Source organism: Amyelois transitella, chromosome 19 (genome assembly GCF_032362555.1).
Source record: "Amyelois transitella isolate CPQ chromosome 19, ilAmyTran1.1, whole genome shotgun sequence".
Taxonomy (NCBI): domain Eukaryota; kingdom Metazoa; phylum Arthropoda; class Insecta; order Lepidoptera; family Pyralidae; genus Amyelois; species Amyelois transitella.
The window spans coordinates 239,032-259,440 of record NC_083522.1 but is presented as its reverse complement, the minus strand read 5'-3'; the positions used below and the strand labels follow the sequence as shown (position 1 = coordinate 259,440).

At 39.0% G+C, this 20,409-nt stretch overlaps 4 protein-coding genes across 5 annotated transcripts; 3 read left to right on the top strand and 1 right to left on the bottom strand.

The window, feature by feature from the left end:
• The first annotated feature begins 480 nt into the window (after positions 1-480).
• LOC106136585 (uncharacterized) lies at positions 481-6,832 on the top strand. Its single transcript, XM_060949487.1, has 4 exons — positions 481-1,053; positions 1,447-1,638; positions 2,347-2,535; positions 2,885-6,832. The coding sequence occupies exons 1-4, from the start codon at positions 931-933 to the stop codon at positions 3,143-3,145; spliced, it is 765 nt and encodes a 254-aa protein (XP_060805470.1). The 5' UTR covers positions 481-930; the 3' UTR covers positions 3,146-6,832.
• A 612-nt stretch (positions 6,833-7,444) lies between these two features.
• On the top strand, positions 7,445-10,116 carry LOC132902848 (uncharacterized). Of its 2 annotated transcripts, none has more exons than XM_060949489.1 (4): positions 7,445-7,580; positions 8,412-8,579; positions 9,143-9,244; positions 9,732-10,116. In XM_060949489.1, the coding sequence occupies exons 1-4, from the start codon at positions 7,455-7,457 to the stop codon at positions 9,861-9,863; spliced, it is 528 nt and encodes a 175-aa protein (XP_060805472.1). In that variant the 5' UTR covers positions 7,445-7,454; the 3' UTR covers positions 9,864-10,116. The 2 variants fall into 2 exon arrangements, with proteins under 2 accessions (XP_060805472.1, XP_060805471.1); XM_060949488.1 differs by having other exon boundaries at positions 8,412-8,594.
• A 1,143-nt stretch (positions 10,117-11,259) lies between these two features.
• Positions 11,260-12,565, bottom strand: LOC106136606 (uroporphyrinogen-III synthase). Its single transcript, XM_013337210.2, has 2 exons — positions 12,448-12,565; positions 11,260-12,274 (listed from the first exon to the last, which is right to left on the bottom strand). The coding sequence occupies exon 2, from the start codon at positions 12,189-12,191 to the stop codon at positions 11,448-11,450; it is 744 nt and encodes a 247-aa protein (XP_013192664.1). The 5' UTR covers positions 12,192-12,274; positions 12,448-12,565; the 3' UTR covers positions 11,260-11,447.
• Positions 12,564-15,120, top strand: LOC106136605 (uncharacterized). Its single transcript, XM_013337209.2, has 2 exons — positions 12,564-13,473; positions 13,908-15,120. The coding sequence occupies exons 1-2, from the start codon at positions 12,976-12,978 to the stop codon at positions 14,190-14,192; spliced, it is 783 nt and encodes a 260-aa protein (XP_013192663.2). The 5' UTR covers positions 12,564-12,975; the 3' UTR covers positions 14,193-15,120.
• The last annotated feature ends 5,289 nt before the right edge of the window (positions 15,121-20,409 follow it).

Below are 20,409 nucleotides of genomic sequence, written 5' to 3'. Positions count from 1 at the left end.
GACATTGTCCTTGCTTTTCCTTAGTATGAGTATGTTTATTGTTTACTTTAAAACAACCCTTCGAAACTAGGTAGAGAAGTAGTAGGTGTTGAAAGATTAGCAATGAAACTGCTTAGAAATTGCACGGAAATGGATTAAAAGTCAGATTGGTATCTAATGGACGGATTTTTAAAATGCAATTACAGATAAACTCGTGTTTTAGGAGCTCTAATTGCATTTTCGTATTTTTTTCGTATTATAGGTAAACAATATACTCCAAAGAAGAAAGCCCGTATTTAAATCGATTGCTCCAATATCGATAATCCGAGGACAAGTACAATGAAAATATATCGATGTTTGATTAAAAATATTCTATATTTTTAGTCTGTGACACTTACGAACTTACCATAATATTGGTTACACATTGGGTAACTATGTAAGAAATAAAATATTACACAAACTCAAAACAATAGTTGATAAAACTGTCGTATTCAAGAGGTAGGTACCTGAAATTATTTATTGTAATATTGACATAGGTGTTTTACCGAAGCGATTGCATCAATGTTTGTAATGTATGTGAAACGAACATAAGGTTCTGTGTCGATGAGTTTCAAACTGTAACTTTTAGTATTACTCTGGCTGGCAACACTTGTTTGTAGTTGACAGCAGACATGGCGTGCTAAACTGTAATAATTTTATTGTAAATGAAATTCAAAGCGATTGAAATGAATATGGAATTGTATTGTACGTGTACGTAACTATTGTAATGAACTATATCTAAAACCAAAACATTATTATGTGGTCGAATACACGGAGGCCCAATGTCAATGAGGAAATTCGGAAACTGCAGAGTGCTTCTTGAAGTGTGGTGCAGTGGTGGTTTTGAAGTGGAGGTGATGATGAAAGGAAGTGGGGCGACTCGGGCGCCCGGCGGTAGAGTGCGCGGGTGATATGCAAGCGGCGCCGACGCGCTACGTGTCAGTGAGCGAGCTGTACTCGACCGACGAAGTGGAGCTGCTTTTGGACGAGATCCGCGAGCTGGAGCCGACTAGCTGCCGCGGTGAGGACGTGCAGGTCAGTCATTCATACATACATATCATTTGTAACGTCTATTCATACTATTTTATTTGTAAAAATTGTATATGTATATAAAAATTGTAATACAATAACACACAGATGAAATACTTACTATAACATTTTTACTCTTATCATAGTTATGTTTGTTAAACTATAGTGGTTTACCAAAAATTTACTTTTATTGAAATATCATTTGCAATAATAAGTCTGTTGTTTACTTACTATGCGCTAAGATCAAATGCTATTTGCAGTTGTTATTGATAATTTTCATTATTAAGTCATTAGTGTATCGGGAAAATAACTTCTGTAGTTTCAAAATATTCACAACTAGCAAATCGCCTCTGCTGTCAACCCCCGCAAAGGATATAGACGTAACTATTGTATGTTCAGGACTTTGAGATCGCAGGCAGCGGTTGCTCGGGCGCGGGCGGGCGCTCGCCGGCGGAGCTGACGGAGCGGTCGTGGGACTCGCACGCGCACTACCGCCGCGCGCCGCCCGCCCGCGCCCGCCCACTCGCCCCTCTCTACTGCCGCGCAAGACTGCTCGCCACCCGCAGCGGCGCCGCCACGCTTCTGCTGTTGGTACGTACTCTAGCTGTGAGATCGCGGCTTTGAGATGTATCGCTGCTCTAGATCACTTTTCTGAGTGTAGTCCATTTTTAAATGAACTGTCTCCTAGCTGTCGACAGATCCTGATTGTGTTAATTCACAGCATTTTTAGCTATGCTAGAAGAACAGGCCATGTGAATGATAAGGAGAGTTGTACAATCAAATAATTAATATGTAAAAAAAAGTACAAGCAGAACTTGCAAGTAGATAACGCAGGGTACTAGCCATTACCTAAGCTCATAAGCTCGTTTTGAAGCTTCACGCTTATATTACTTAAAAGATTTAATGCTATATTTATTGCTTAAGCCCTTAAAAAGCATCTGAGACTGTAATTTTACAGCAATTTAAGACACTGTTTAAGAAGATGTTTAACTCTAAACGGCATTTATAAATACAATTTTTCTTAAGTATGACTTAAGTGTGTCTTAAAATTGAAGTAATGTTTTTGAAAAAGGCTGTAAGATGATACAGTGACAATCCCCTTTTAATGTTTTGCGTGTGTTACGACCCTAGCATCAGTTTTAATCTACAGCTTCTTTCCCATTGGAGTTTCCCCATTTCTTTCCACAATTCGTAAGTATCAAAACATGGGTTAATTAAACAAGTCTTTCTTATGAAATTTTCCCTCTTCTACAAACTTAAATAACAGAATAAACATTTGAACTTCTTCCCTATTTCCAGTTGGTGTGCGCGAGCATTTGCGGCTGCGTTTGGAGTGCTGTGGGCATGCGCATAGCACTGCTGCCTCTAGCGTCCCGCGTGCAGCTCCTCCTGCTCGGCGCACTGTCCTCTCTGCTGCTGCACGGCGTGATGCTCAGCATGCACGTCAGCGGGCTGGCGGCCTTGCTGCCCATCCACTGGGACCGGCTGGTCAGTATCACAACTACATAGCTCTGATTGCATGTCAAGGATTTTCAAAGAGAGTCACATAAAATCACATATTAACATGTCAGGGATTTTTAATAAGAGTTAGTTGTTGAGTGACTTAGGTAAAGTTGGTATTATAAGATATTTTTAATTTTTGTTTCATTACTTTGATTGCTGGTTATTGCTATTGAAATGGGGAAACCATATGATAAATATTTAACATTCCGTCAGAGGATAAGATACATGGTTTAAGGTAGCAGGGGTTTTGATAGAAATCCCACCTCTGTAGAGGTAAGGAGGATACTATCGCTAGAAGGAACATGAACGTAAAGTGTCGCCCTGTGCATTCCAGTCCGGCGTGACGAGCCTGTGGAGCGTATTCGCGCTGCTGGTGGGCGGGCTGCTCACGCTGTACTCCGTGGCGTTCTGCAGCGAGTACGCGCGCGCGCCGGCGCCGCTGCGCGCGCTGCTGCTGGCGGGCGCGGCGCTGGGGCTGCTGGGCGCGGCGCTGGCGGCCGCGCTGGCGGCGCTGGCGCTGCCGGCCGCCGCGCGCGCGCCGCCCGCCGCCGCCTACCGCGCCGTGCCGCCCGTGCCCGCCGACCACGTCTTATAGTGACCGGCACGCACGGACTTCTAAGCCGGATCTTGTTACAGTGGAGCGAGCGGGCAATGTGTTGTGCTGTTGTGGGACCTTACAGTCACTTGATTCTAAATGAGAAAACCAGTGATCAGTGAATATGGTGTGGCGCTACGGATGTGAGAATATGCATAGTGGCACTCAAAAATTTTAATAACATAATTTGGAGGCTGCCATTTTTAGGGTCTGTAATGCCTATAATTTTCGGAATGTTCAATTAATGCCATTATAATTTATGAGACCCAATATAGCTCCTGCAAAATGAGTCTGGTGGTGTACTGAGAAGAACAGTTGTAAAAAAGAACCTCTACTGAAGAAAGTAGAGATTTTTGTTCTCTCAAGTGTTCCGATTTGATTGTTCGATAAATGTAATGGATTGATTTGGATTTTGAATATCCAATAGTTAAGTGAGTAAGGTACTTAAATTTGTTTCAAATTATCAGATGAGATCAAACTTGATGATCAAATGATCGCATTCTTATTTACCATATTGCTTTGGTGGGGATTTACATTGATCTTTTGAACTTTTGAGTCCCTTTATCAATTCTCAGAGGCTTCAGTTTCTTTTTATATGTATATTAATTATTGATGAAACAGTTTGTTAAAAAATTTAAGTTAATTCTGCAAAAAATAAATATGTATAAATAGAATCTGATTGAAATAGTTTTAAACCAAATTGGTATTCTATAATTCGGAAATCAAATGTGGTAAAACTATTTTATTGAGACTATCCACTTATAATGGTTTATTTATTTGCAGAATTAACTCTGAATTAAAAATGGGGAATCCGAGTACCCAGCAATGAAACCCCAACATTGTTGTCAGCCAGAACGCACAAATGATCACTGCCAGCCGCCCGTCTAACTGTCCAATGTTGTGGTGTAGTGTTCGCATTTATTTATTTACTATCCATGGTCCGAACCAACGCAGACTTGATATAATGCAGGAATGACAATGTACAAATGCAAATAACCCCAAAAAGTATTAAATCAAAATAAATTTTTATATCTATTCTCAATTTTGTATCTAAATGTAGGATGCAATATCTACAGCCAAACAAGTAACCAATCGCTGGCTGACTTTGGCATTTGGCAACCTATGGCCGTAGTATTATTTGTAATCGTATATACAAAAAATAATTACCAAATTTCAATGTAAAATTATGTAGGTAAAATTCCCACTATATTATATCTTGTGTGCGTTGGTTGCTGACTGAGCATAAGTTACCAAAGTTCTGTTATTTGCAAGTCTGATTTTGATGCTAGTCTTTAGTCGTAAGCATTATTTGTTAGTTATTTAAATTAAACAACATTCCTATGTAGTTTTTGCACAAATCTAGTTTATTCCTTTATTATGAGGTCAATCTCGTATTTTTAATAGATTAATGACATGAATGGTCCATCCCCGGCAATGACATTAGAAGAGCATCATTAATGATATACAATAAATTCTTCATAATTTTCAGTTGCATATTGCTTATAATAGAAATATTGATTTAATATTTTGTGTTAACGACATTAATAAGTCCAGTACTTCAAGTTTCATTAATCTAATCCTATAATAGTTACGCTACTGCACTTTAGTACCTACTTCAGAGACCTGGTATTAACAAACATTATTTCAGATGTACTCCCAAACATCACAGAATGCTCAAATTTAATAACTTTTGTAAAAAGAGAACTGCCTTTGATCGATATACATCTTTTTTATGTGGGTAAATTTTTTAAAACCTTTCAAGCGTAACAAACACTTTTTTGAAATCCGCCTGAAAATCTGTTCAGTGATTCGCGATATAATCGCGTACAAACATACATACAGGTCAAACCAAGAACCACTTTTTTCTAATGTCTTTGCCCCATTCTCTTGATAGTTTGTTTGTCCCGTTTTCCATTCGTCCATCTCATATAAGTTGTATAATCTTATATAATATGTCTGACATTACTTGATTGAATATTGTAAAAGGGTAACTTTGTAATTGTGTAAGCGAAGTATATTGTAATTATATTGTTTTAAAGTAATACTGTTGTATAGGCGGGGCTTAACTTTTGGGTGATGCATCATTTCCTTGTAGATAAAATTTAATTTTATTTGTACACCCTTAATAGTGATAAAAGTGTCTTAAATTGTAAATAACACAACTTTAAACGCGCACATACATTTCTGGAGTTGATGTTTCGTCAAACGCGTGAATTGTGCGCGTTAAACTATGGATGACAGAGGGATTATTGAGTTTTACTCGATTGAACGCATCCGGCACGTAAACCCGAATTTGTATGAAATCGCATCGCGTCACCACACTACTAGTTGACACGCCTAGTTAACGTGCTTGATTGGTTTAAGAAAAGGAGCATTGAAAATATTTGAAAGACAATTAAATATTTAAAACTTACTGTCTATACCTCTAGTCTCATTGTATTGTTTCATCATCTGAGACGATATTTTACAAATTTCTTTTTTTTACTGAGCTACATATTATAACTCTTTATTATATTTTGATGCAAGATTGTATCACTGAAAAGTTTGGTCCCCACGTACGAACCATAAGTGTGCATGTCAGAGTCTAGTCGGGTTCGCGCCTGTTCATAAGCGAAATATACGTAGCTGTAAGGAAGTTTGACATATAAGATTGTTATAGGAAATAATTTTATACTGTCCGGTGTACACGCTCGAGCTTAACAACGTACCATGTTGATTTCTGCACGGCTGCTTTGTTAGCGCTGCGCACTTTTATATTATCTGTGTATGTAAAAGTATAATTCCTTTTATCTACAGTGCTAATAGTATTATTGACAGTTTTTTTTAGAAACATATTTTAGTAACTTACTTGCAATCTGTTTGGTGCAACCCAACAAAGCAACTTGTTTATTATGATATAATTTGGTTGCTGCAATTTGTTGTATGCAAAAGCAGATTGCGAAGATAAAGGCCGTAAACAGAGGATGTAATGTTATTACGGTTTTATGTAAATTTACTCAGAAAAAAGGAATTTTTCTTACAAAATAATTCCCATTAGTAATTTTTTTTTTTAAATCGGTTTCTTATTTAGTCAAATTTAAGTTTAAAAATATAGTATGTATAGCGGTACAAGTAGTATAGGAGTGCGCAGCGCCTTTCGTCACCTTTACATTGTTGATATTTTACTTCCTTTACTGACCTAGGTCCTCATACATATCACAAAGTTATTGGGTTGTCCATTTTTTTGTTTGTACCACCCACCCATTAACGGGGTTGCCAAAAATAAGTACAAAATTCTATTACCTGTTTATACTCGCCTTTTGTCGCTACATGATGCATGATTTAGTTCTGAACTCCTTGCTCGTCTAAGAGAACTGATCTTCGATCCAATAAAAATGAATATCATTAATGGGAAAATCTTATGGTAAGTATTCGTTTTTCTTTTCCTGAAAGCTGTGGAAATTGCCCACCAACAAAAAGACTGCTAATTTGCATTGCATTTGGCAAGACTCAAAATTTTTCCGAACTGGCAACCCTACCCCCTCCCGCCCGTACCTGTCCCCCCGAACCGATCGCTCTGTGTGTCATATTGTAGGTACGGCATGTACTCACAAGGAAATGTACCGAGTTATTCTAAGTCTCGATCAATATGTGCGAGTCATTTTTACTTTTAAATTTTAATGGTAATATATGGTTTTATACAATTATGTCGTTTTATTTGTTCGATTTATTGATGGATGACTACATTTAAATATTTTTTAAAGATCGTAATCTGTTATCTTTTAAGTGGTCGGCGTGATTGAGGGTGCTATCAAGTTATTTTGTAATTGGCATGTATTCGATAAGATATTCTGTAGATGCCGTTCTCCGCGGGCCGGAGCTACAAACGTGTTCCGAACTTCAAAGGAAACTATTTGGGACACAACAAACGAATTGTATTACATTTTATTGGATTTTCTTAAGAACTATTCTTACCCAAAACTTGCTCTAGTTTTGTCAACGGCTTCAATGAAATTAATAACAGGAAGTGGAACATTGTATGTTAAAAATATCGAAAGATACCCGAGCTCAAGTTAAGCATACGAAGATGTGATAGGAAAGTGAAAGTGGATATCCAAAGTGTGACACTCTTGAGATGTGGTGGCTGTTGCCTCAATCCATACGAGGAGCTTCCATATATCCAAATATTATGGACTGTGTAGTGTAAGAAGCAAATTTGTGTATGTATATGAATATGAGGTTATAATAATGGTTAGGGTGCTTTTTTAAACCTTAACATCAAGATATTTGGATTAGTTTTGATCGTAAATACCTATAACTGGCAATTACAATGATAGTGGTAAATGGTAACTCTTTGTCGGAGCCCGAGCGTGCCGAGCAGGCTGCTTTGCGCGAGTATTACGACCAAAATGATTACTTGCTCTCGGCGGAAGGCGTCTTGAAGATGGTTTCAGTGGTGAGTTTACTACTTTTACTCAAATACCCATCAGCAGTATTGATAACTTATCATCAGTCTTATGTGGTACTGCAAACCGAAATTCAGTTGTCCCTTCTGACACTATTGAAGTGAACAGTTGAAATGAAGTGATACTACATCTATACACACATCACGCCTATACCTCTTCTGGGTTAGATAGAGCCAACAGTCTTAAGAAGACTGACAGCGTTCGGCTGTAACTATAGCCCAATGATGGAATTGAGATTCAAATAGTGACAGTTTACTCGCCCATAACCTAAATAGGTAATAGTAATAATCCGGTTTGGAGGAGGATAAATTTCAATATTATCAAGCTTTATTTTCATCCGCTGTTTTTCATAAATTTGATAAAAACTAGATCGGAATCAACTTAATTATTGTAACTATTTAGATTACAACATTTGTTTACATACAATATGATTACCTATATATACCTATATACCTAGTTAATATAAGAATTGAGTTTTTGTAAACGATAAGATGTTCTGCGTCTGTTTTCTTCATTATTAATTTGCAATAATGGATCTGGAAAACGTAGATTATCTGTAATTTAATATCTGCAGTATCTTCTAGCGCGCATTATTTATTTACGCCAATAAAACAACGCTCGTAGTATGTACCTACTTACACCTCTTAAAGTACCTATGTGGCAAAGAATTCTTATATATTAATAGGAAAATATAATCTTGACAGTCTTCATTTGCATGGGCAAGAAACTAAGAAGTCATCATCGAACATAGCTGTCGTGTTCTGCTTTTTGCCTGAAGTTATACGAGCAAAGAAAACAATATCATGTTCTGACCAGCGCAGATCGCGTGCATAGTAGTCTCCGTGTTCTACCTGTCGGCGGAGGCGTCGCAATGCAGCGGCGCGCCGGCGCTGGCGTCCGGCGCGGGCGTCGTGGCGCTGGTGGCGGCCGGCGTCGCCGCGCTGTTATACGCAGGCACCGCGCTGCAGCTGCCGCTATACGCACCGCAGGTTTGGTTGTTTGCGGTTAGTATTTCATACATGTTGCCATAACTTTCGAAATCATTTCGCCAGTGAAATGGTGAACATCCTGACGAAAGTAAACTCAAGAATAACCAAAACCGACGAACTTGCATGAAGTGAATGTGGATGAAGCGAAAGTAGTATGCAGTCGAAATATATAGTATCTGCCTACCCCTCCGGGAACGAGGCGTGATTTTATGAACGTATGTAGTGTCCACAACGAACAAGCAACCCCGCGAGGTAAATGCTCAGTTAGTTTAGTGTGGACGTGCCAAAGCAAAAAGCGCTGCTCGCTTTGCTTGTCTATTGTTGATATTTCTAACACTTTTTTCAAAAAAATGTAAACTTTACGCAAAGTCCTTAAGTCTCATTTACTTAAACCTCTCGGTTATTTTTTAAATTAAGAAGACTAACCTTCATCACATATTTCCTTGTCGAATGATGATGATGCGCCCCGCCTGTTGAGCCCATAGCACCACGAGTTTTGTAAAGGTGACCCAAGGTTTCTCCCCCTTTCAGAGATTAATTAATTTCCTTCCGATTGTTTCCAGGATATAATAATATCCACAGTGCTGGGCGTCCTTCTCCTGGTTATGGCTATTTTGAGCTTGGTTTTCTGCGAAAGCACGAACTTCCTTGGGTTTTTACGCGCAGTAAGTATCTATATTCTTTCGTATTTTACACGACTGTCCAAAAAAGGATCAGTCATCAGTTTGCAAACTAAAGACAAACATTGTGAGGGAACCATTGCTGGCAAATGGGTGTGTATCCATGATCCAAGCTGGCAGTTAGCTTAGAAACTTAGGATTTAGGAGTCGTTTCATATAATTACCCGACTTACCTGCTCCACGATCGTCGTCATAGCTGGACTGTGGGTATCTTCCGGGTCCCGTTACAGCTAGACGCGGCACCAGTTACTGGTTCTTCTGGCCAGGATTACAGCAGACCTATTAGACCTAATTTAGTGAAATTTGCAAAGAAATCGACTAGATAATCAGGAGTAACACTAGCTAAACTGCTGACAAAAGAAGCAAGACACTGTTGAAAGGTTAATATTTCAACATAATAATCACAAAGTGAAATGCTGTGTTCTCAAAACACTTTCCCACATTTTTGTGTCGAATAAAACGTGTATTTCAGCCCCTGGGCATGGTGGCGGCGGGGCTGGCGGTGGGCAGCGCGGGCGTGACGTTCGCGGGGGTGACCCGCCGGTGGGACGCCGCGTCCGCCCGCGAGCCCCGGAGGCCCGCGCCCGTCGAACAGGAGGCCTAATTCAGCAGTTATTTTTCGTTCGGGCAGTATATTATCGTTCCATTTCAATTGGGGAATACCTTGCTTGTATTGGATAAGAACCTCTATAAGTACTTAATTGGTCCAGCTTAAATGTACAGAGTTAGATTTAAGAACTAGTACAATATAGATGCATTTGTAAAATTTGTATAAGAAATTTTTGTTGTTGTACTATCTCTATACATATACCTGATTGTATCTACATTTATAAAAAAAATAAAGTGATTCTTTGACTTGTAGTCGTATACCGTCCAAATTCATAACTTCGTGTCTTTTCAAACCATGACATTGGCAGTATCACCGAAAGTTCGGTGGAAGCCATAATATAGAGAAGAAAAGCGAGTGGGCTAGCAACCTGTCACAATTTGAATACAATTTCCTCATAAAACCATACAGCTGAACGTGGCCTTTCAGTATTTTAAGGCTCTGTCTCTCTGTCTACCCCGCAAGGGATTCTATTCTATTCTAAGTTTGGAAGGATATTTATGTCCAGCAGCAGACCACATGGGTTGTAACACCCTAGGTTTGTAAGACGAAAGTCATTAGACTAAATAAAATCATCATAAACATAGTGTATTAACAATAAAACATGTATATATACATATAATAGAAAACTCCAAAAAGATAACACATATAGCACATAAATTACATAGATATATTTTCACAACCATCTCACTGTCATGGAGTCTTTGGTGAGCAATAATCTCAGTTGTTCATGTAATTCATTTTAACTAATTTAATAAACTTTATAATCTATTAAAACATTATTTTGTACATGTGAATTATACCAACACCATTAATGTTTAAGACCATTTGCAAAACTTATCTACGATTTACTTTTTCTTGAAGTTAATGAGCCGGCTAGCAGCAATACAGTTAAATGTTCTCATTTCAACAGGAAAAAAAATTTGAGATTTGTCGATGTATCTCATAACATTTTTATAAACCAAAGTCTCCCAAATTGTAAGAACTTTTTTGTTAATCAGTCATTGAGCAATGGACAAAGTTGCAGAATTGATGGATACTGTATAAAATAATTGTGCAATAATTAAGTGTCATGAATTGAATGGCCTAAGATGATAAAGTTCAGGTGTTAAAGCTGATCTTGGTTTGATTTTGAAAAATTTACGGTGGGAATTTATGATGGTAAAAGTAAAAATGCACTTGCTTGAATATAACACTGAAATGTAATAACTGATTAAGGTAGTTTGACAATACAATTAAGATTTATTGATGAACTGAACTAATATGAACTACAATGGACTGATATTTCACAATAATATGCTTTTTTAAACAACATCTGACTTAACATGCTATTTTGGTTTTTCCTTTTTTTCTAAGTGGCCATTTTCAGTCATAAATAGTTTGAACATCAGGCTTAACAGAAAAATACTTAAATTCTTTCCAATGTCTCTTAATCATAACTTATATTTTAAAATTTGTAACTTCAAATATCAACACTAGATTTCAATTTAATTTCCAAGATTATAGTAAAAACATGATTTATTAAAATTTAATTATATGCCCAAACTCTTATTCATTATTAACTAAAAAATATTTTTACTCCTAGCTAACAGTTGATGCAAAATATGTCTTTATAGACTCCATAATACTCTCGGGCTCAGGCTTCTGAGCTACCCCGGCTATTTCCAAACCAAGGTTCTCAATCTTGTGTGCAGTGGAATTTCCTATTGCAAAGTGTGGTAGCACCGAGAGGCGGTTGTTGAAGGTCTGCAGTTGCCGGTAGATGTACTCGCAGCCCGATGGACTGAAGAAGACCATGCAAGCAGGGGCAGACTCGTTCAGTTCCATTAAGTCCCTCCGTAAATTCTCATTCTCCTTTGTTTCATACACTGTCAGAGCATCTATAGATAGTTCTGCTGCTGTCAATGTGTTTGGTAAAGTTTCTGAGCGGAGATTACCACAAGGAAACAAAAACTTGTGTGTTTTGGAGTTCTCACTGATGATCAGTTTAGCCAAGTTCACTGCATTGCCAGAACTTGCACCCGACGCCCCTAGACCAAGTAACCGGTTAATTTTCTGGCAGCTAGTGTGCCCCACAGTGTACACTGTCTTTGTGTTCCACAACATGTATTTGGCTGGGTCCCAGCATCTGCCCACTGCTTCGATAGCTCTCGGACTGGTCAGGATCAACCCTTCATACTGTTTATCGTCGAGTTTCTCTCGGAGCTGGTCGCGGTTGATGAAGGAGAACTGCAAAGGCTCCACGAACACTACTTCATAATTATTGTCGCTGAATACTTTCTCGTAATCTTCTGACACGCCTTTGAACAAAACTACCTTCCTCATAACGGCGGGCACACGACACTACAGGAAAAATAATTAAACAAACAGCCGCAGCGAATCCTTGTAGCAAGGTTGACGACTTGACCCTGAAATACAGGATACGTTTCCTTGTTAGTCAAGTTTTAGTTGGTATCTACCTACTTTTAATAATTCTTTTTTTTTTTTTTATTTTTTTTTTAATTCTGAGGTTTTAGCGACGTTACACTCGTATATGATACAGAGGACCAGACACTTTTACTTGTGTTATTTAGATGCATACCTGAGTGTTACTTAAATGTAGTTAAAAGAATAAATTAATTTAAAATTCTATACAACATAACACTAACTTTCAAAACTTGTTTTTGATCCAACCAAATGTCATAGAAAATAACTTGTCACTGTCAACGTCAACTTGGGAATGAATTGACAGCTAACATTTTATTTTGTTTCGTCTTTCGGACTTAGTAGAACAAGGCTTAGATCTTTGGCTTAGATCGAGCATAGATCAAAGATATGTCATCACACATAACTTTTTTTTATTAAAGCTTGCTTGGTCAATTTTTGCCAGGACGACGATATAATCTTCTATGATATTTATTATGGTGTTATCTTGATAATTTTGTTCGTAAATTTTGGGTAAAACAAAACGTTAAACGTCTCGGTTAACGAGTGGTGTTATAAGAGAACGAAAGATGTCGCTAGTCTTCACAAAATTAACTCAAAACAGGCGCAGGGCGTAGATAGACCCGGCATTCTCTCTGCTGTCTAGGGGTCTAGCTAGTTATTAGTACGTAGGTACATAACGTTCATGGGTACTTCACTAACGTCTGTCAATATTTCTAGAGCAAAGAAAAAATTGAATGACAACGACACCCAAATTTCTTCAGCGTCAAATCAATCGAGCAGTATTTATTTACACAATAATAATTTTATTTTATGTTCGCATCTGAATCATATGCGTGGATATGTTACGGTGGGCGATGTGACTCTAGCGTGGAGTGGGTGTTTGCGGTTTCCAAGTCTGATGCCACTTTGCGGGTGTTCTAACGGGCTGGTGGCCACGGCGCTGGTGGCGGTGGCGCTGCTGCCCGTGCAGTACTACGTGCCCGAGCTGTACGCGCGCCGGGACGAGAGCCCCGACCTCGGCGACACCCTCGCGGAGCCGCAGAGAACGTGGTACGAGTCCGCTCTCGCACACTTCCCCCCCTTGGATTTGATATTCGCAGCAGTGTTATTCATGTTGGCTTTCACGACTTACATGTGCGAGTGGATACAGAGAAAATTAATGGAAAGGAGAATAGTAAAGGTGACATTTGATATTGTTTAATTTAACGCTTAGGTTAATATCGACGCCTTAACTTAGATAATGAATAATTTTCGATGGAAACTAAGATTTCCTTTCTTGGCACAGCAGTATTATGATTTTCCTTAAATAAATACCTACTCCCTAAAGGAAACTAAACCACGTTGTAAGTCTGGTATACTTAATATTATAGCTTTGGCTTGTATAGTCTTTTTTCGCTAGATGCGTAGCCAGGATTTAGCCAGGACCTGTCTGCTATGTCATAAACATGAATAGGCTGCCGTGCATACGGGAATCCCTTCCACGGCCTCCGCATTATTTGTAAAGAATGGCTCTTAATCTCCGCATTTTGCTGACTACTTTATAAAATCGAATAGCACTATCATCCAATTAACATATATTCTCATCTTTATAAGCAATGTCCCAATAATTTCCAGTTAAACCAATACTTACGAACAAGCGTTCAGCGACTGCGCGCTTGGGACGTGCGCCAGGAGCAGCTGGAGACCTCCCTGCGCGCCGTCCAGGGTGCTACTGCGGAGTACAACCTACTGCTGTACCTCCTCCTGCGCCAGCACCGCTGCCTCGCCCCCTCCCACCCCGCCCACACCCAGCACGTCCCCCACAACATGCACGCGCAGCCTAACTGCCTCGCCGACAAGGAGTTGGAAGACGAATTCGCTTTTTTAAGAAATCCCGCGCTGGAAGTTCAGTTGCTATGAGTTGTATAGTGTTTCTGATATCATATTTATTATTTAATAAATGTAGTATTGTTTTTTTAAGGTTCACCTGTTTTATTTGAGAGGAAATTAAAACTTGGTCTACTTGATAGTAATGGATGCCATATAAGAAGGGGTTTTTAAGTTTCTTATGTAGACGGTCTCCTGGCTGATTTTTTTATTGGTCTAAGTATTTTCTAGTAGTTTCATTTAGGTCCTACGACATTCACACGAAGAGAAGGCGTATTGCACTCTCTGCATACGTGGAGGATAGGTGTATTAATATCACGGGTATCTTCAGAGCCTACTACTATACAGTGGGAAAGGTTCTTTGCGGCCATGTGTGTATTCAGATGCCAAAAATAGATCGCCGTGATATAGAAACGGAGCGGAAAAGTATGTACATTTATGGAATCCCACATACCGACATATTTACCAAAGTTGTGTACTTCCAAGGGCACACGAGGTACTCGTCGACATAAAAGGGGGAGAAAGTGATACTCTGCTGGAATTTGAGACTGCGTATTTGACAATAATGACACAATCTGTATTCGCAGCCCGAGGGCTCCGCTTTCAATTACCGTTGTCAGTTGATTCGATCCCGCTTCCAAATTGATACAGAAGCAGGCTTTGTAATTATATCCTCAAGTGTACTTGTATATTAATGAGAGCAAATGAAGGGGAAAAGATTATAATAAGAAGATCCTAACCATTTTCTTTGCTTTCCGACCGTAAAACCATCGGCTCTCGATTAGGATTCAGAAAGTCGTGGGTGCACGGCCGTGATAGGATTTTAACCTTTTATACATTTTTCGGTCATACACGCGGGTACTAGCTTGTTAATGAAGAGAAATTTCCCGCGGGATGGCAGACGGGATCCCAAATATTTCGGTTTGCCAAAATATTTCGGCTATGTTTATTTAATTCCAAGAAGACAGGCGAGGAATTACAAGAAATTTTATTGTACAAATCAACAATTTTAATTAATTTTTGTCTAAAGCATTTCGGGTCTTATCGTATCGTTTTTTGTCTGGATTCTGGGGTTTACAAGTCTGTTATCATTTTTTATGCGTAAAGCCTAATTCTGTTTGCTACCTAATTTATATTATTTTACCCGACATTAAATGAAAGTGATCAATATTGCATGTTGATGCTGCTGTTATCGGATAAATTTGTACAAGAAATAAATCGGGGACGTTCTGATCAGGTCAGGTCAAGAGTATCCTGAACCTACGCACCTTACGACGTACGTCGCATGGAAAAACAGGTAAATGATGATGAAGATAAAACAAAACTAAGCAAGAGGAAATATGTATTCAAAATATTATATTTTTTTTACCTATTCTCTACCTACTTCTCGGGTATAGGGATGCCCCTAATCTTAAGTATGTATAATATAACAGAAAATCTGGATAGTAAGTACAAAGAAAATGTAACAACTTCAAAGTAACAGGCCAGTGGAATATAAATGAATGGTAAGAGGGTCGCAGGAGGCTCCATGATTGAGAGCGCCCGACCTCAGGGCTTATCGATATGGGAACTGAAGGGAAAACTGGCAAGCGCGGGTCGGGTCGGGTCGGGACGTGGCGAGGCTAGAACAATGATTGTGTTATCGATGGCGAATGATTAATCAGATGCTTTATTGATTGAAAAAAAGATTGTAGTAATGATAGAGCTTACTGTTACTGAGTTATAGTCAGTGTTTAATGTCAATTGTGTGTTTTAGGTGTCGTTAGCGCTATTTTTTTTATGTTTTTTATAACCATTAAGCAGTACAATGAAAGTATATCCGGGTAATATAAATATTATTGCCGCAGTTGAAATATAGTACCGATGCTGGGCGATTTTCAGAGAACGTAAATAATGGTCAGGTCAAGTGTACCCGAAACCGATGAGCTTGCATGAAGACAGTTATGAATGTGGATGATGCGAAACAAGTATGCAGGGATCGTGGCGTGTGGAGTGAAGATGTAGTTTCTACCTACCCTTCCGGGAGAGAAGCGTGACTTACGTATGTATGCGACATATATCATATCTTTATTCTTTACGGGAAAGACAGACCCAACAGTCTTGAAAAGACTGAATGGCCACGTTCAGCTATTTGGCTTAATGATAGAATTGAGATTCAACTAGTGACAGGTTGTATTGGTGCCGGGAACCACGCGGCTACTACTCCAGCACGACACCACGCGTCACTACTCTATTTTATGTACTATATATACTATTCTAAAGTGAAATAAATAAATTCTAAAATCAATGCAACAATTTATTTCAGTATTTCTTATTTTAAAAATCTAACACAATTTTATCGCATGCCGGTTGCTATATAACGTGAAACAAAACAGGTACATGCAAACAATCAATAAGTCTTCAGGTACCTTCGAGGTGTTTCGAAGCAAACTGATAAACGCTATTTACTTCCACGCAAGTGTTCCCGTTGTTCGGAATGTTTCATTTGGTTGTGGTTTGAAGTGCAGCGCGCGGCGCAGGATCACCATAGACTTCTACAAATTACTTATAGATCAGTCGATAATGGTAGTTACGTGAGTGGAACTATTTATACGCAGGTAGGTATAACTAATAGTCAATCGAGGTGAGGAATATGTACACGTCTATATCTGTTACGGGGTAGACAGACCCCACAATCTCGACAGGACTGGAAGGTCTACATTCGGCTTGTTGATGGAATTGAGATTCAAATAGTGACAGGTGGCTAGCTAAATTAGAAGATTTACAAGTTTATAAGCCTTTAGTTTAATCTAGATCCATGGAAAAGAGATGAATCCTATTCTGAAGTGCTGTGAACCAAACGGCACCGGAGGCGAAGTATGTGTAGCTTAACTGTTATTTCTTACCGTGATTCTTAACTGTGATAGGATTTATTGAAATGACTTGTGGCGTCGTGCCGCTGCGGTATTTCCTGGGTCCTTCTCACAGCTCGGGAGCCCTACATACTCGTGAACGCCATACCTAACGTGGCCATTTTTTTTTGCGTCAGAGCGGGACGCTTACGGAATTTTGTACAAAGGAAATAAAAAAATATGCTATATACTTAATATATACCTAAGTTAATTATAAATAATTATCTATACATATAATAAAACAGTAAAAAATATTTTGTCTGTACATTTAGTATTTTTGACTGACGGTTCTCGTCAGCGTGATTTGAGTGCAATGTTGAAATAAAATAAAATAGATAATAAAAATTTGGTTTGTTTGCAAAAGCGGGACATTTTTGCTCTCGCTGGGAACAGCGGGACAGACAGCCTGAAAGCGGGACAATCCCGCCGAAAGCGGGACGTATGGCCGCTTTAGCCATACCTGACCTTTGGACTACTTCAGCGCCGACCAAGTTAAGTAGCTCGCTAACCTCTGGCGGCTACTCGCTGGATCCCGTGTCTCGTGTACCACTAAAGAAGGATTGATCAACCCGAACCGTGGTATTACTCAGTAAAAAAGAGGTAATGATTAATTCGCTGAAGACATTTGAGAATATTGTAGGAAATTAAAGTAAGTTGTTATAGGCAAATCGACTTTCACTTAACATTATGCTTGTTGCCATAAAGCTGAACCTTTCAGTCTTTTTGAAACTGTTGGCTCTATCTACCCCGTAAACGATAAAAACCTGATTATACATATGTTGTCTCTTTCGCGTCGTGTAAAAACACAGTATAAGTAGTTGGCCGTGTGCAAATGATTTAATCTAGTATGTAGCAAGTCTGTGGCGGGTGTTATTTACCGCTGTATACCGCACAATGGCCGCGTCCGAGAACAATGCCGCGAAACTGAGGAATTCCCGCAAGTTGTACCAACATGGCGGCCGGCTGGATGAGAGCGCGCAATTATACTGAGTTTTCAAAACGCAGCGCCGAATATAATTCGTTGCCGTAGTACGTAGGCGTTTAGTTGGAAATTTTATTTATTTACATACATACATATAATCACATCTGTATCCCTTGCGGGGTTGACAGAGACAACAGTCTTAAAAAGACTGACAGGCCTCGTTCAGCTGTTTGGCTTAACGATATAATTGAGATTGAAATAGTGACAGGTTGCTAGCCTGTCGCCTAAAAGAAGAATCCCAAGTTTAAAAGCTTATCCCTTAGTCGCATTTTACGATATCCATGGGAAAGAATGGAGTGGTCCTATTCTTTTTTCTAATGGTGCCGTGAACCACACGGCAAGTGATTTATTTTAATATTTATATCTACCGGATACGTACATAGGATAGGCTGATGCTGTTCTTCTTTTGCGATAGGCTAGCAAGCTGTCATTATTTGAATCTCAATTTAAGATTGATGAAACTGGACATGGCCTTCGGTCTTTTCAAGACTGTTGGCTGTATCTACCGCGCAAGGGCTATAGACGTGATTATTTATTTATTTACTAATTTATGTGCACAGAAAACATCGAGATTGATAAACACAAGAAAAAAAATTACAAAGGTTCTTCTTATTAACTTACATAAAATATATACCAAGTTGGCTTGGAGAGGTAATATTTTTTTTTTAATTGGGACCGTGATTTAGAGTCACGTATCTCGGGAGGTAAAAAGTTCCACAATCTCACAACATGGACAGATGATTATATGTATGTACATACATACATACATACATAAAATCACGCCTCTTTCCCGGAGGGGTAGGCAGAGACTACCTCTTTCCACTTGCCACGATCTCTGCATACTTCTTTCGCTTCGTCCACATTCATAACTCTCTTCATACAAGCTCGGCGGTTTCGGGTACTTTTGACCTGACCCTTTACCAGGACGTCCTTAATTTGATCAAGATACGTATATGTATGTTATTAGGGTTATTTCACGAAAATTGGTCTTCAAGCGACAAACAAACAAACTTACCTTCCCATTTAAAATAATAGTTAGGACATCAGTATGGAAGTATGAATTCCTACAATCGTCTACTCCGCGAGTGCGCTATGACTGTGAGAGAGACGTATGCTGCGCTCGCGCCGCGCGCTGACATACGACTGCAATTTACCGTGCAGTTTGCGGTGACACGAGATGGATCCCGCGACCTCACATCTTGGTGACAAATTAATGAGTGTTCAGAGGTTTATCTTATTAAGGAACATACATAAAATAAAATCACGCCTCTTTCCCGGAGGGGTTGGCAGAGACTACCTCTTTCCACTTGCCACGATCTCTGCATACTTCCTTCGCTTTATCCACATTAATAACTCTCTTCATGCAAGCTCGGCGGTTTCGGGTGCTCTTGACCTGACCCTTTACCAGGACGTCCTTAATTTGATCAAGATACGTTCGTCTAGGTCTTCCCACTCCGACCTTTCCCTCCACACTCTCCTTGTATATCTGCTCTATCTTATTAAGGAACATTAAGGAATGGAGGTATGTTTAATTATCCATCCATTCGTTTGTGTGGCAGTGTTTCACGTCTTACCACTAAACCAATGTCTTTGAGATTTTGAATACATGTGGGAGAACAGAGAAGACAATTCGGAAAGTCACTTTTTATATAAAAGGAAGGTAGGAAAGGAGTTTCTAGAAAGAAAGCACGTGATAGGAAGGAATCAGAGAAGGCTTAAAAGTATGAAGAATGAGAAGATGCCTTTGATTATTGACTCTGTATTGTTATATAGCCAATGACAACTTTGTTAGCACTACACACTGGATGCAGGCGTCTGGCCTGGGTTAACAAAGAAGAACAAAAATAACAAATAGAGTTATTCCAACTAATATTATAATTGCGAAAGTAAATTTATTTGTTTGTTTGTTGTCTCTTCACACGTTATCTACTAAACCAAGGGGTTTGCGAAAAACCTGTTTCTTTGAAGGTGGCGTTAAAGTGGCGTGGGTGATGCTGCGGGCAAAAATTTATGTCTTACCAGTTTTCTAAAAAAATTTATAAGAAAAAGATAAAAATAGAAAATTTCTCATCTGTACACTATAATTTTAGTCACAGAGGAACAATCTTCTGAAGAGAGCGCGTTGAGAAACCGCTCACAGTTTGCTTAAGAAACACGATCCACAGAACTGGAACTATTTTCTGGAGCTTCCAATTTACGGCCAAGACGATGTACTAGAGATATCTGCATTGCATATTGTTGCACGAGTTATGGAGCTAGCAAACGTATAATATTTGCTGCTATTTTGGCAAATAAACTTTCTAGGGTCCTGGACAAATTGCACACGTGTTGCGAGACATCAATACTTAGTAAAATAATGTATAATATATTATATATA

Excerpts from the sequence above, each read along its gene's own strand:
- LOC106136605 (XM_013337209.2), top strand. The coding sequence starts at position 12,976 with ATGGGTACTTCACTAACGTCTGTCAATATTTCTAGAGCAAAGAAAAAA. Across the intron at positions 13,474-13,907 it reads TGGAAAGGAGAATAGTAAAG|TTAAACCAATACTTACGAAC; the intron begins GTGACATTTGAT and ends AATAATTTCCAG.
- LOC106136606 (XM_013337210.2), bottom strand. The coding sequence starts at position 12,191 with ATGAGGAAGGTAGTTTTGTTCAAAGGCGTGTCAGAAGATTACGAGAAA.
- LOC106136585 (XM_060949487.1), top strand. The coding sequence starts at position 931 with ATGCAAGCGGCGCCGACGCGCTACGTGTCAGTGAGCGAGCTGTACTCG. Across the intron at positions 1,054-1,446 it reads GCCGCGGTGAGGACGTGCAG|GACTTTGAGATCGCAGGCAG; the intron begins GTCAGTCATTCA and ends TTGTATGTTCAG. Across the intron at positions 2,536-2,884 it reads CCATCCACTGGGACCGGCTG|TCCGGCGTGACGAGCCTGTG; the intron begins GTCAGTATCACA and ends TGTGCATTCCAG.
- LOC132902848 (XM_060949488.1), top strand. The coding sequence starts at position 7,455 with ATGATAGTGGTAAATGGTAACTCTTTGTCGGAGCCCGAGCGTGCCGAG. Across the intron at positions 7,581-8,411 it reads TCTTGAAGATGGTTTCAGTG|ATCGCGTGCATAGTAGTCTC; the intron begins GTGAGTTTACTA and ends TGACCAGCGCAG. Across the intron at positions 8,595-9,142 it reads CGCAGGTTTGGTTGTTTGCG|GATATAATAATATCCACAGT; the intron begins GTTAGTATTTCA and ends GATTGTTTCCAG.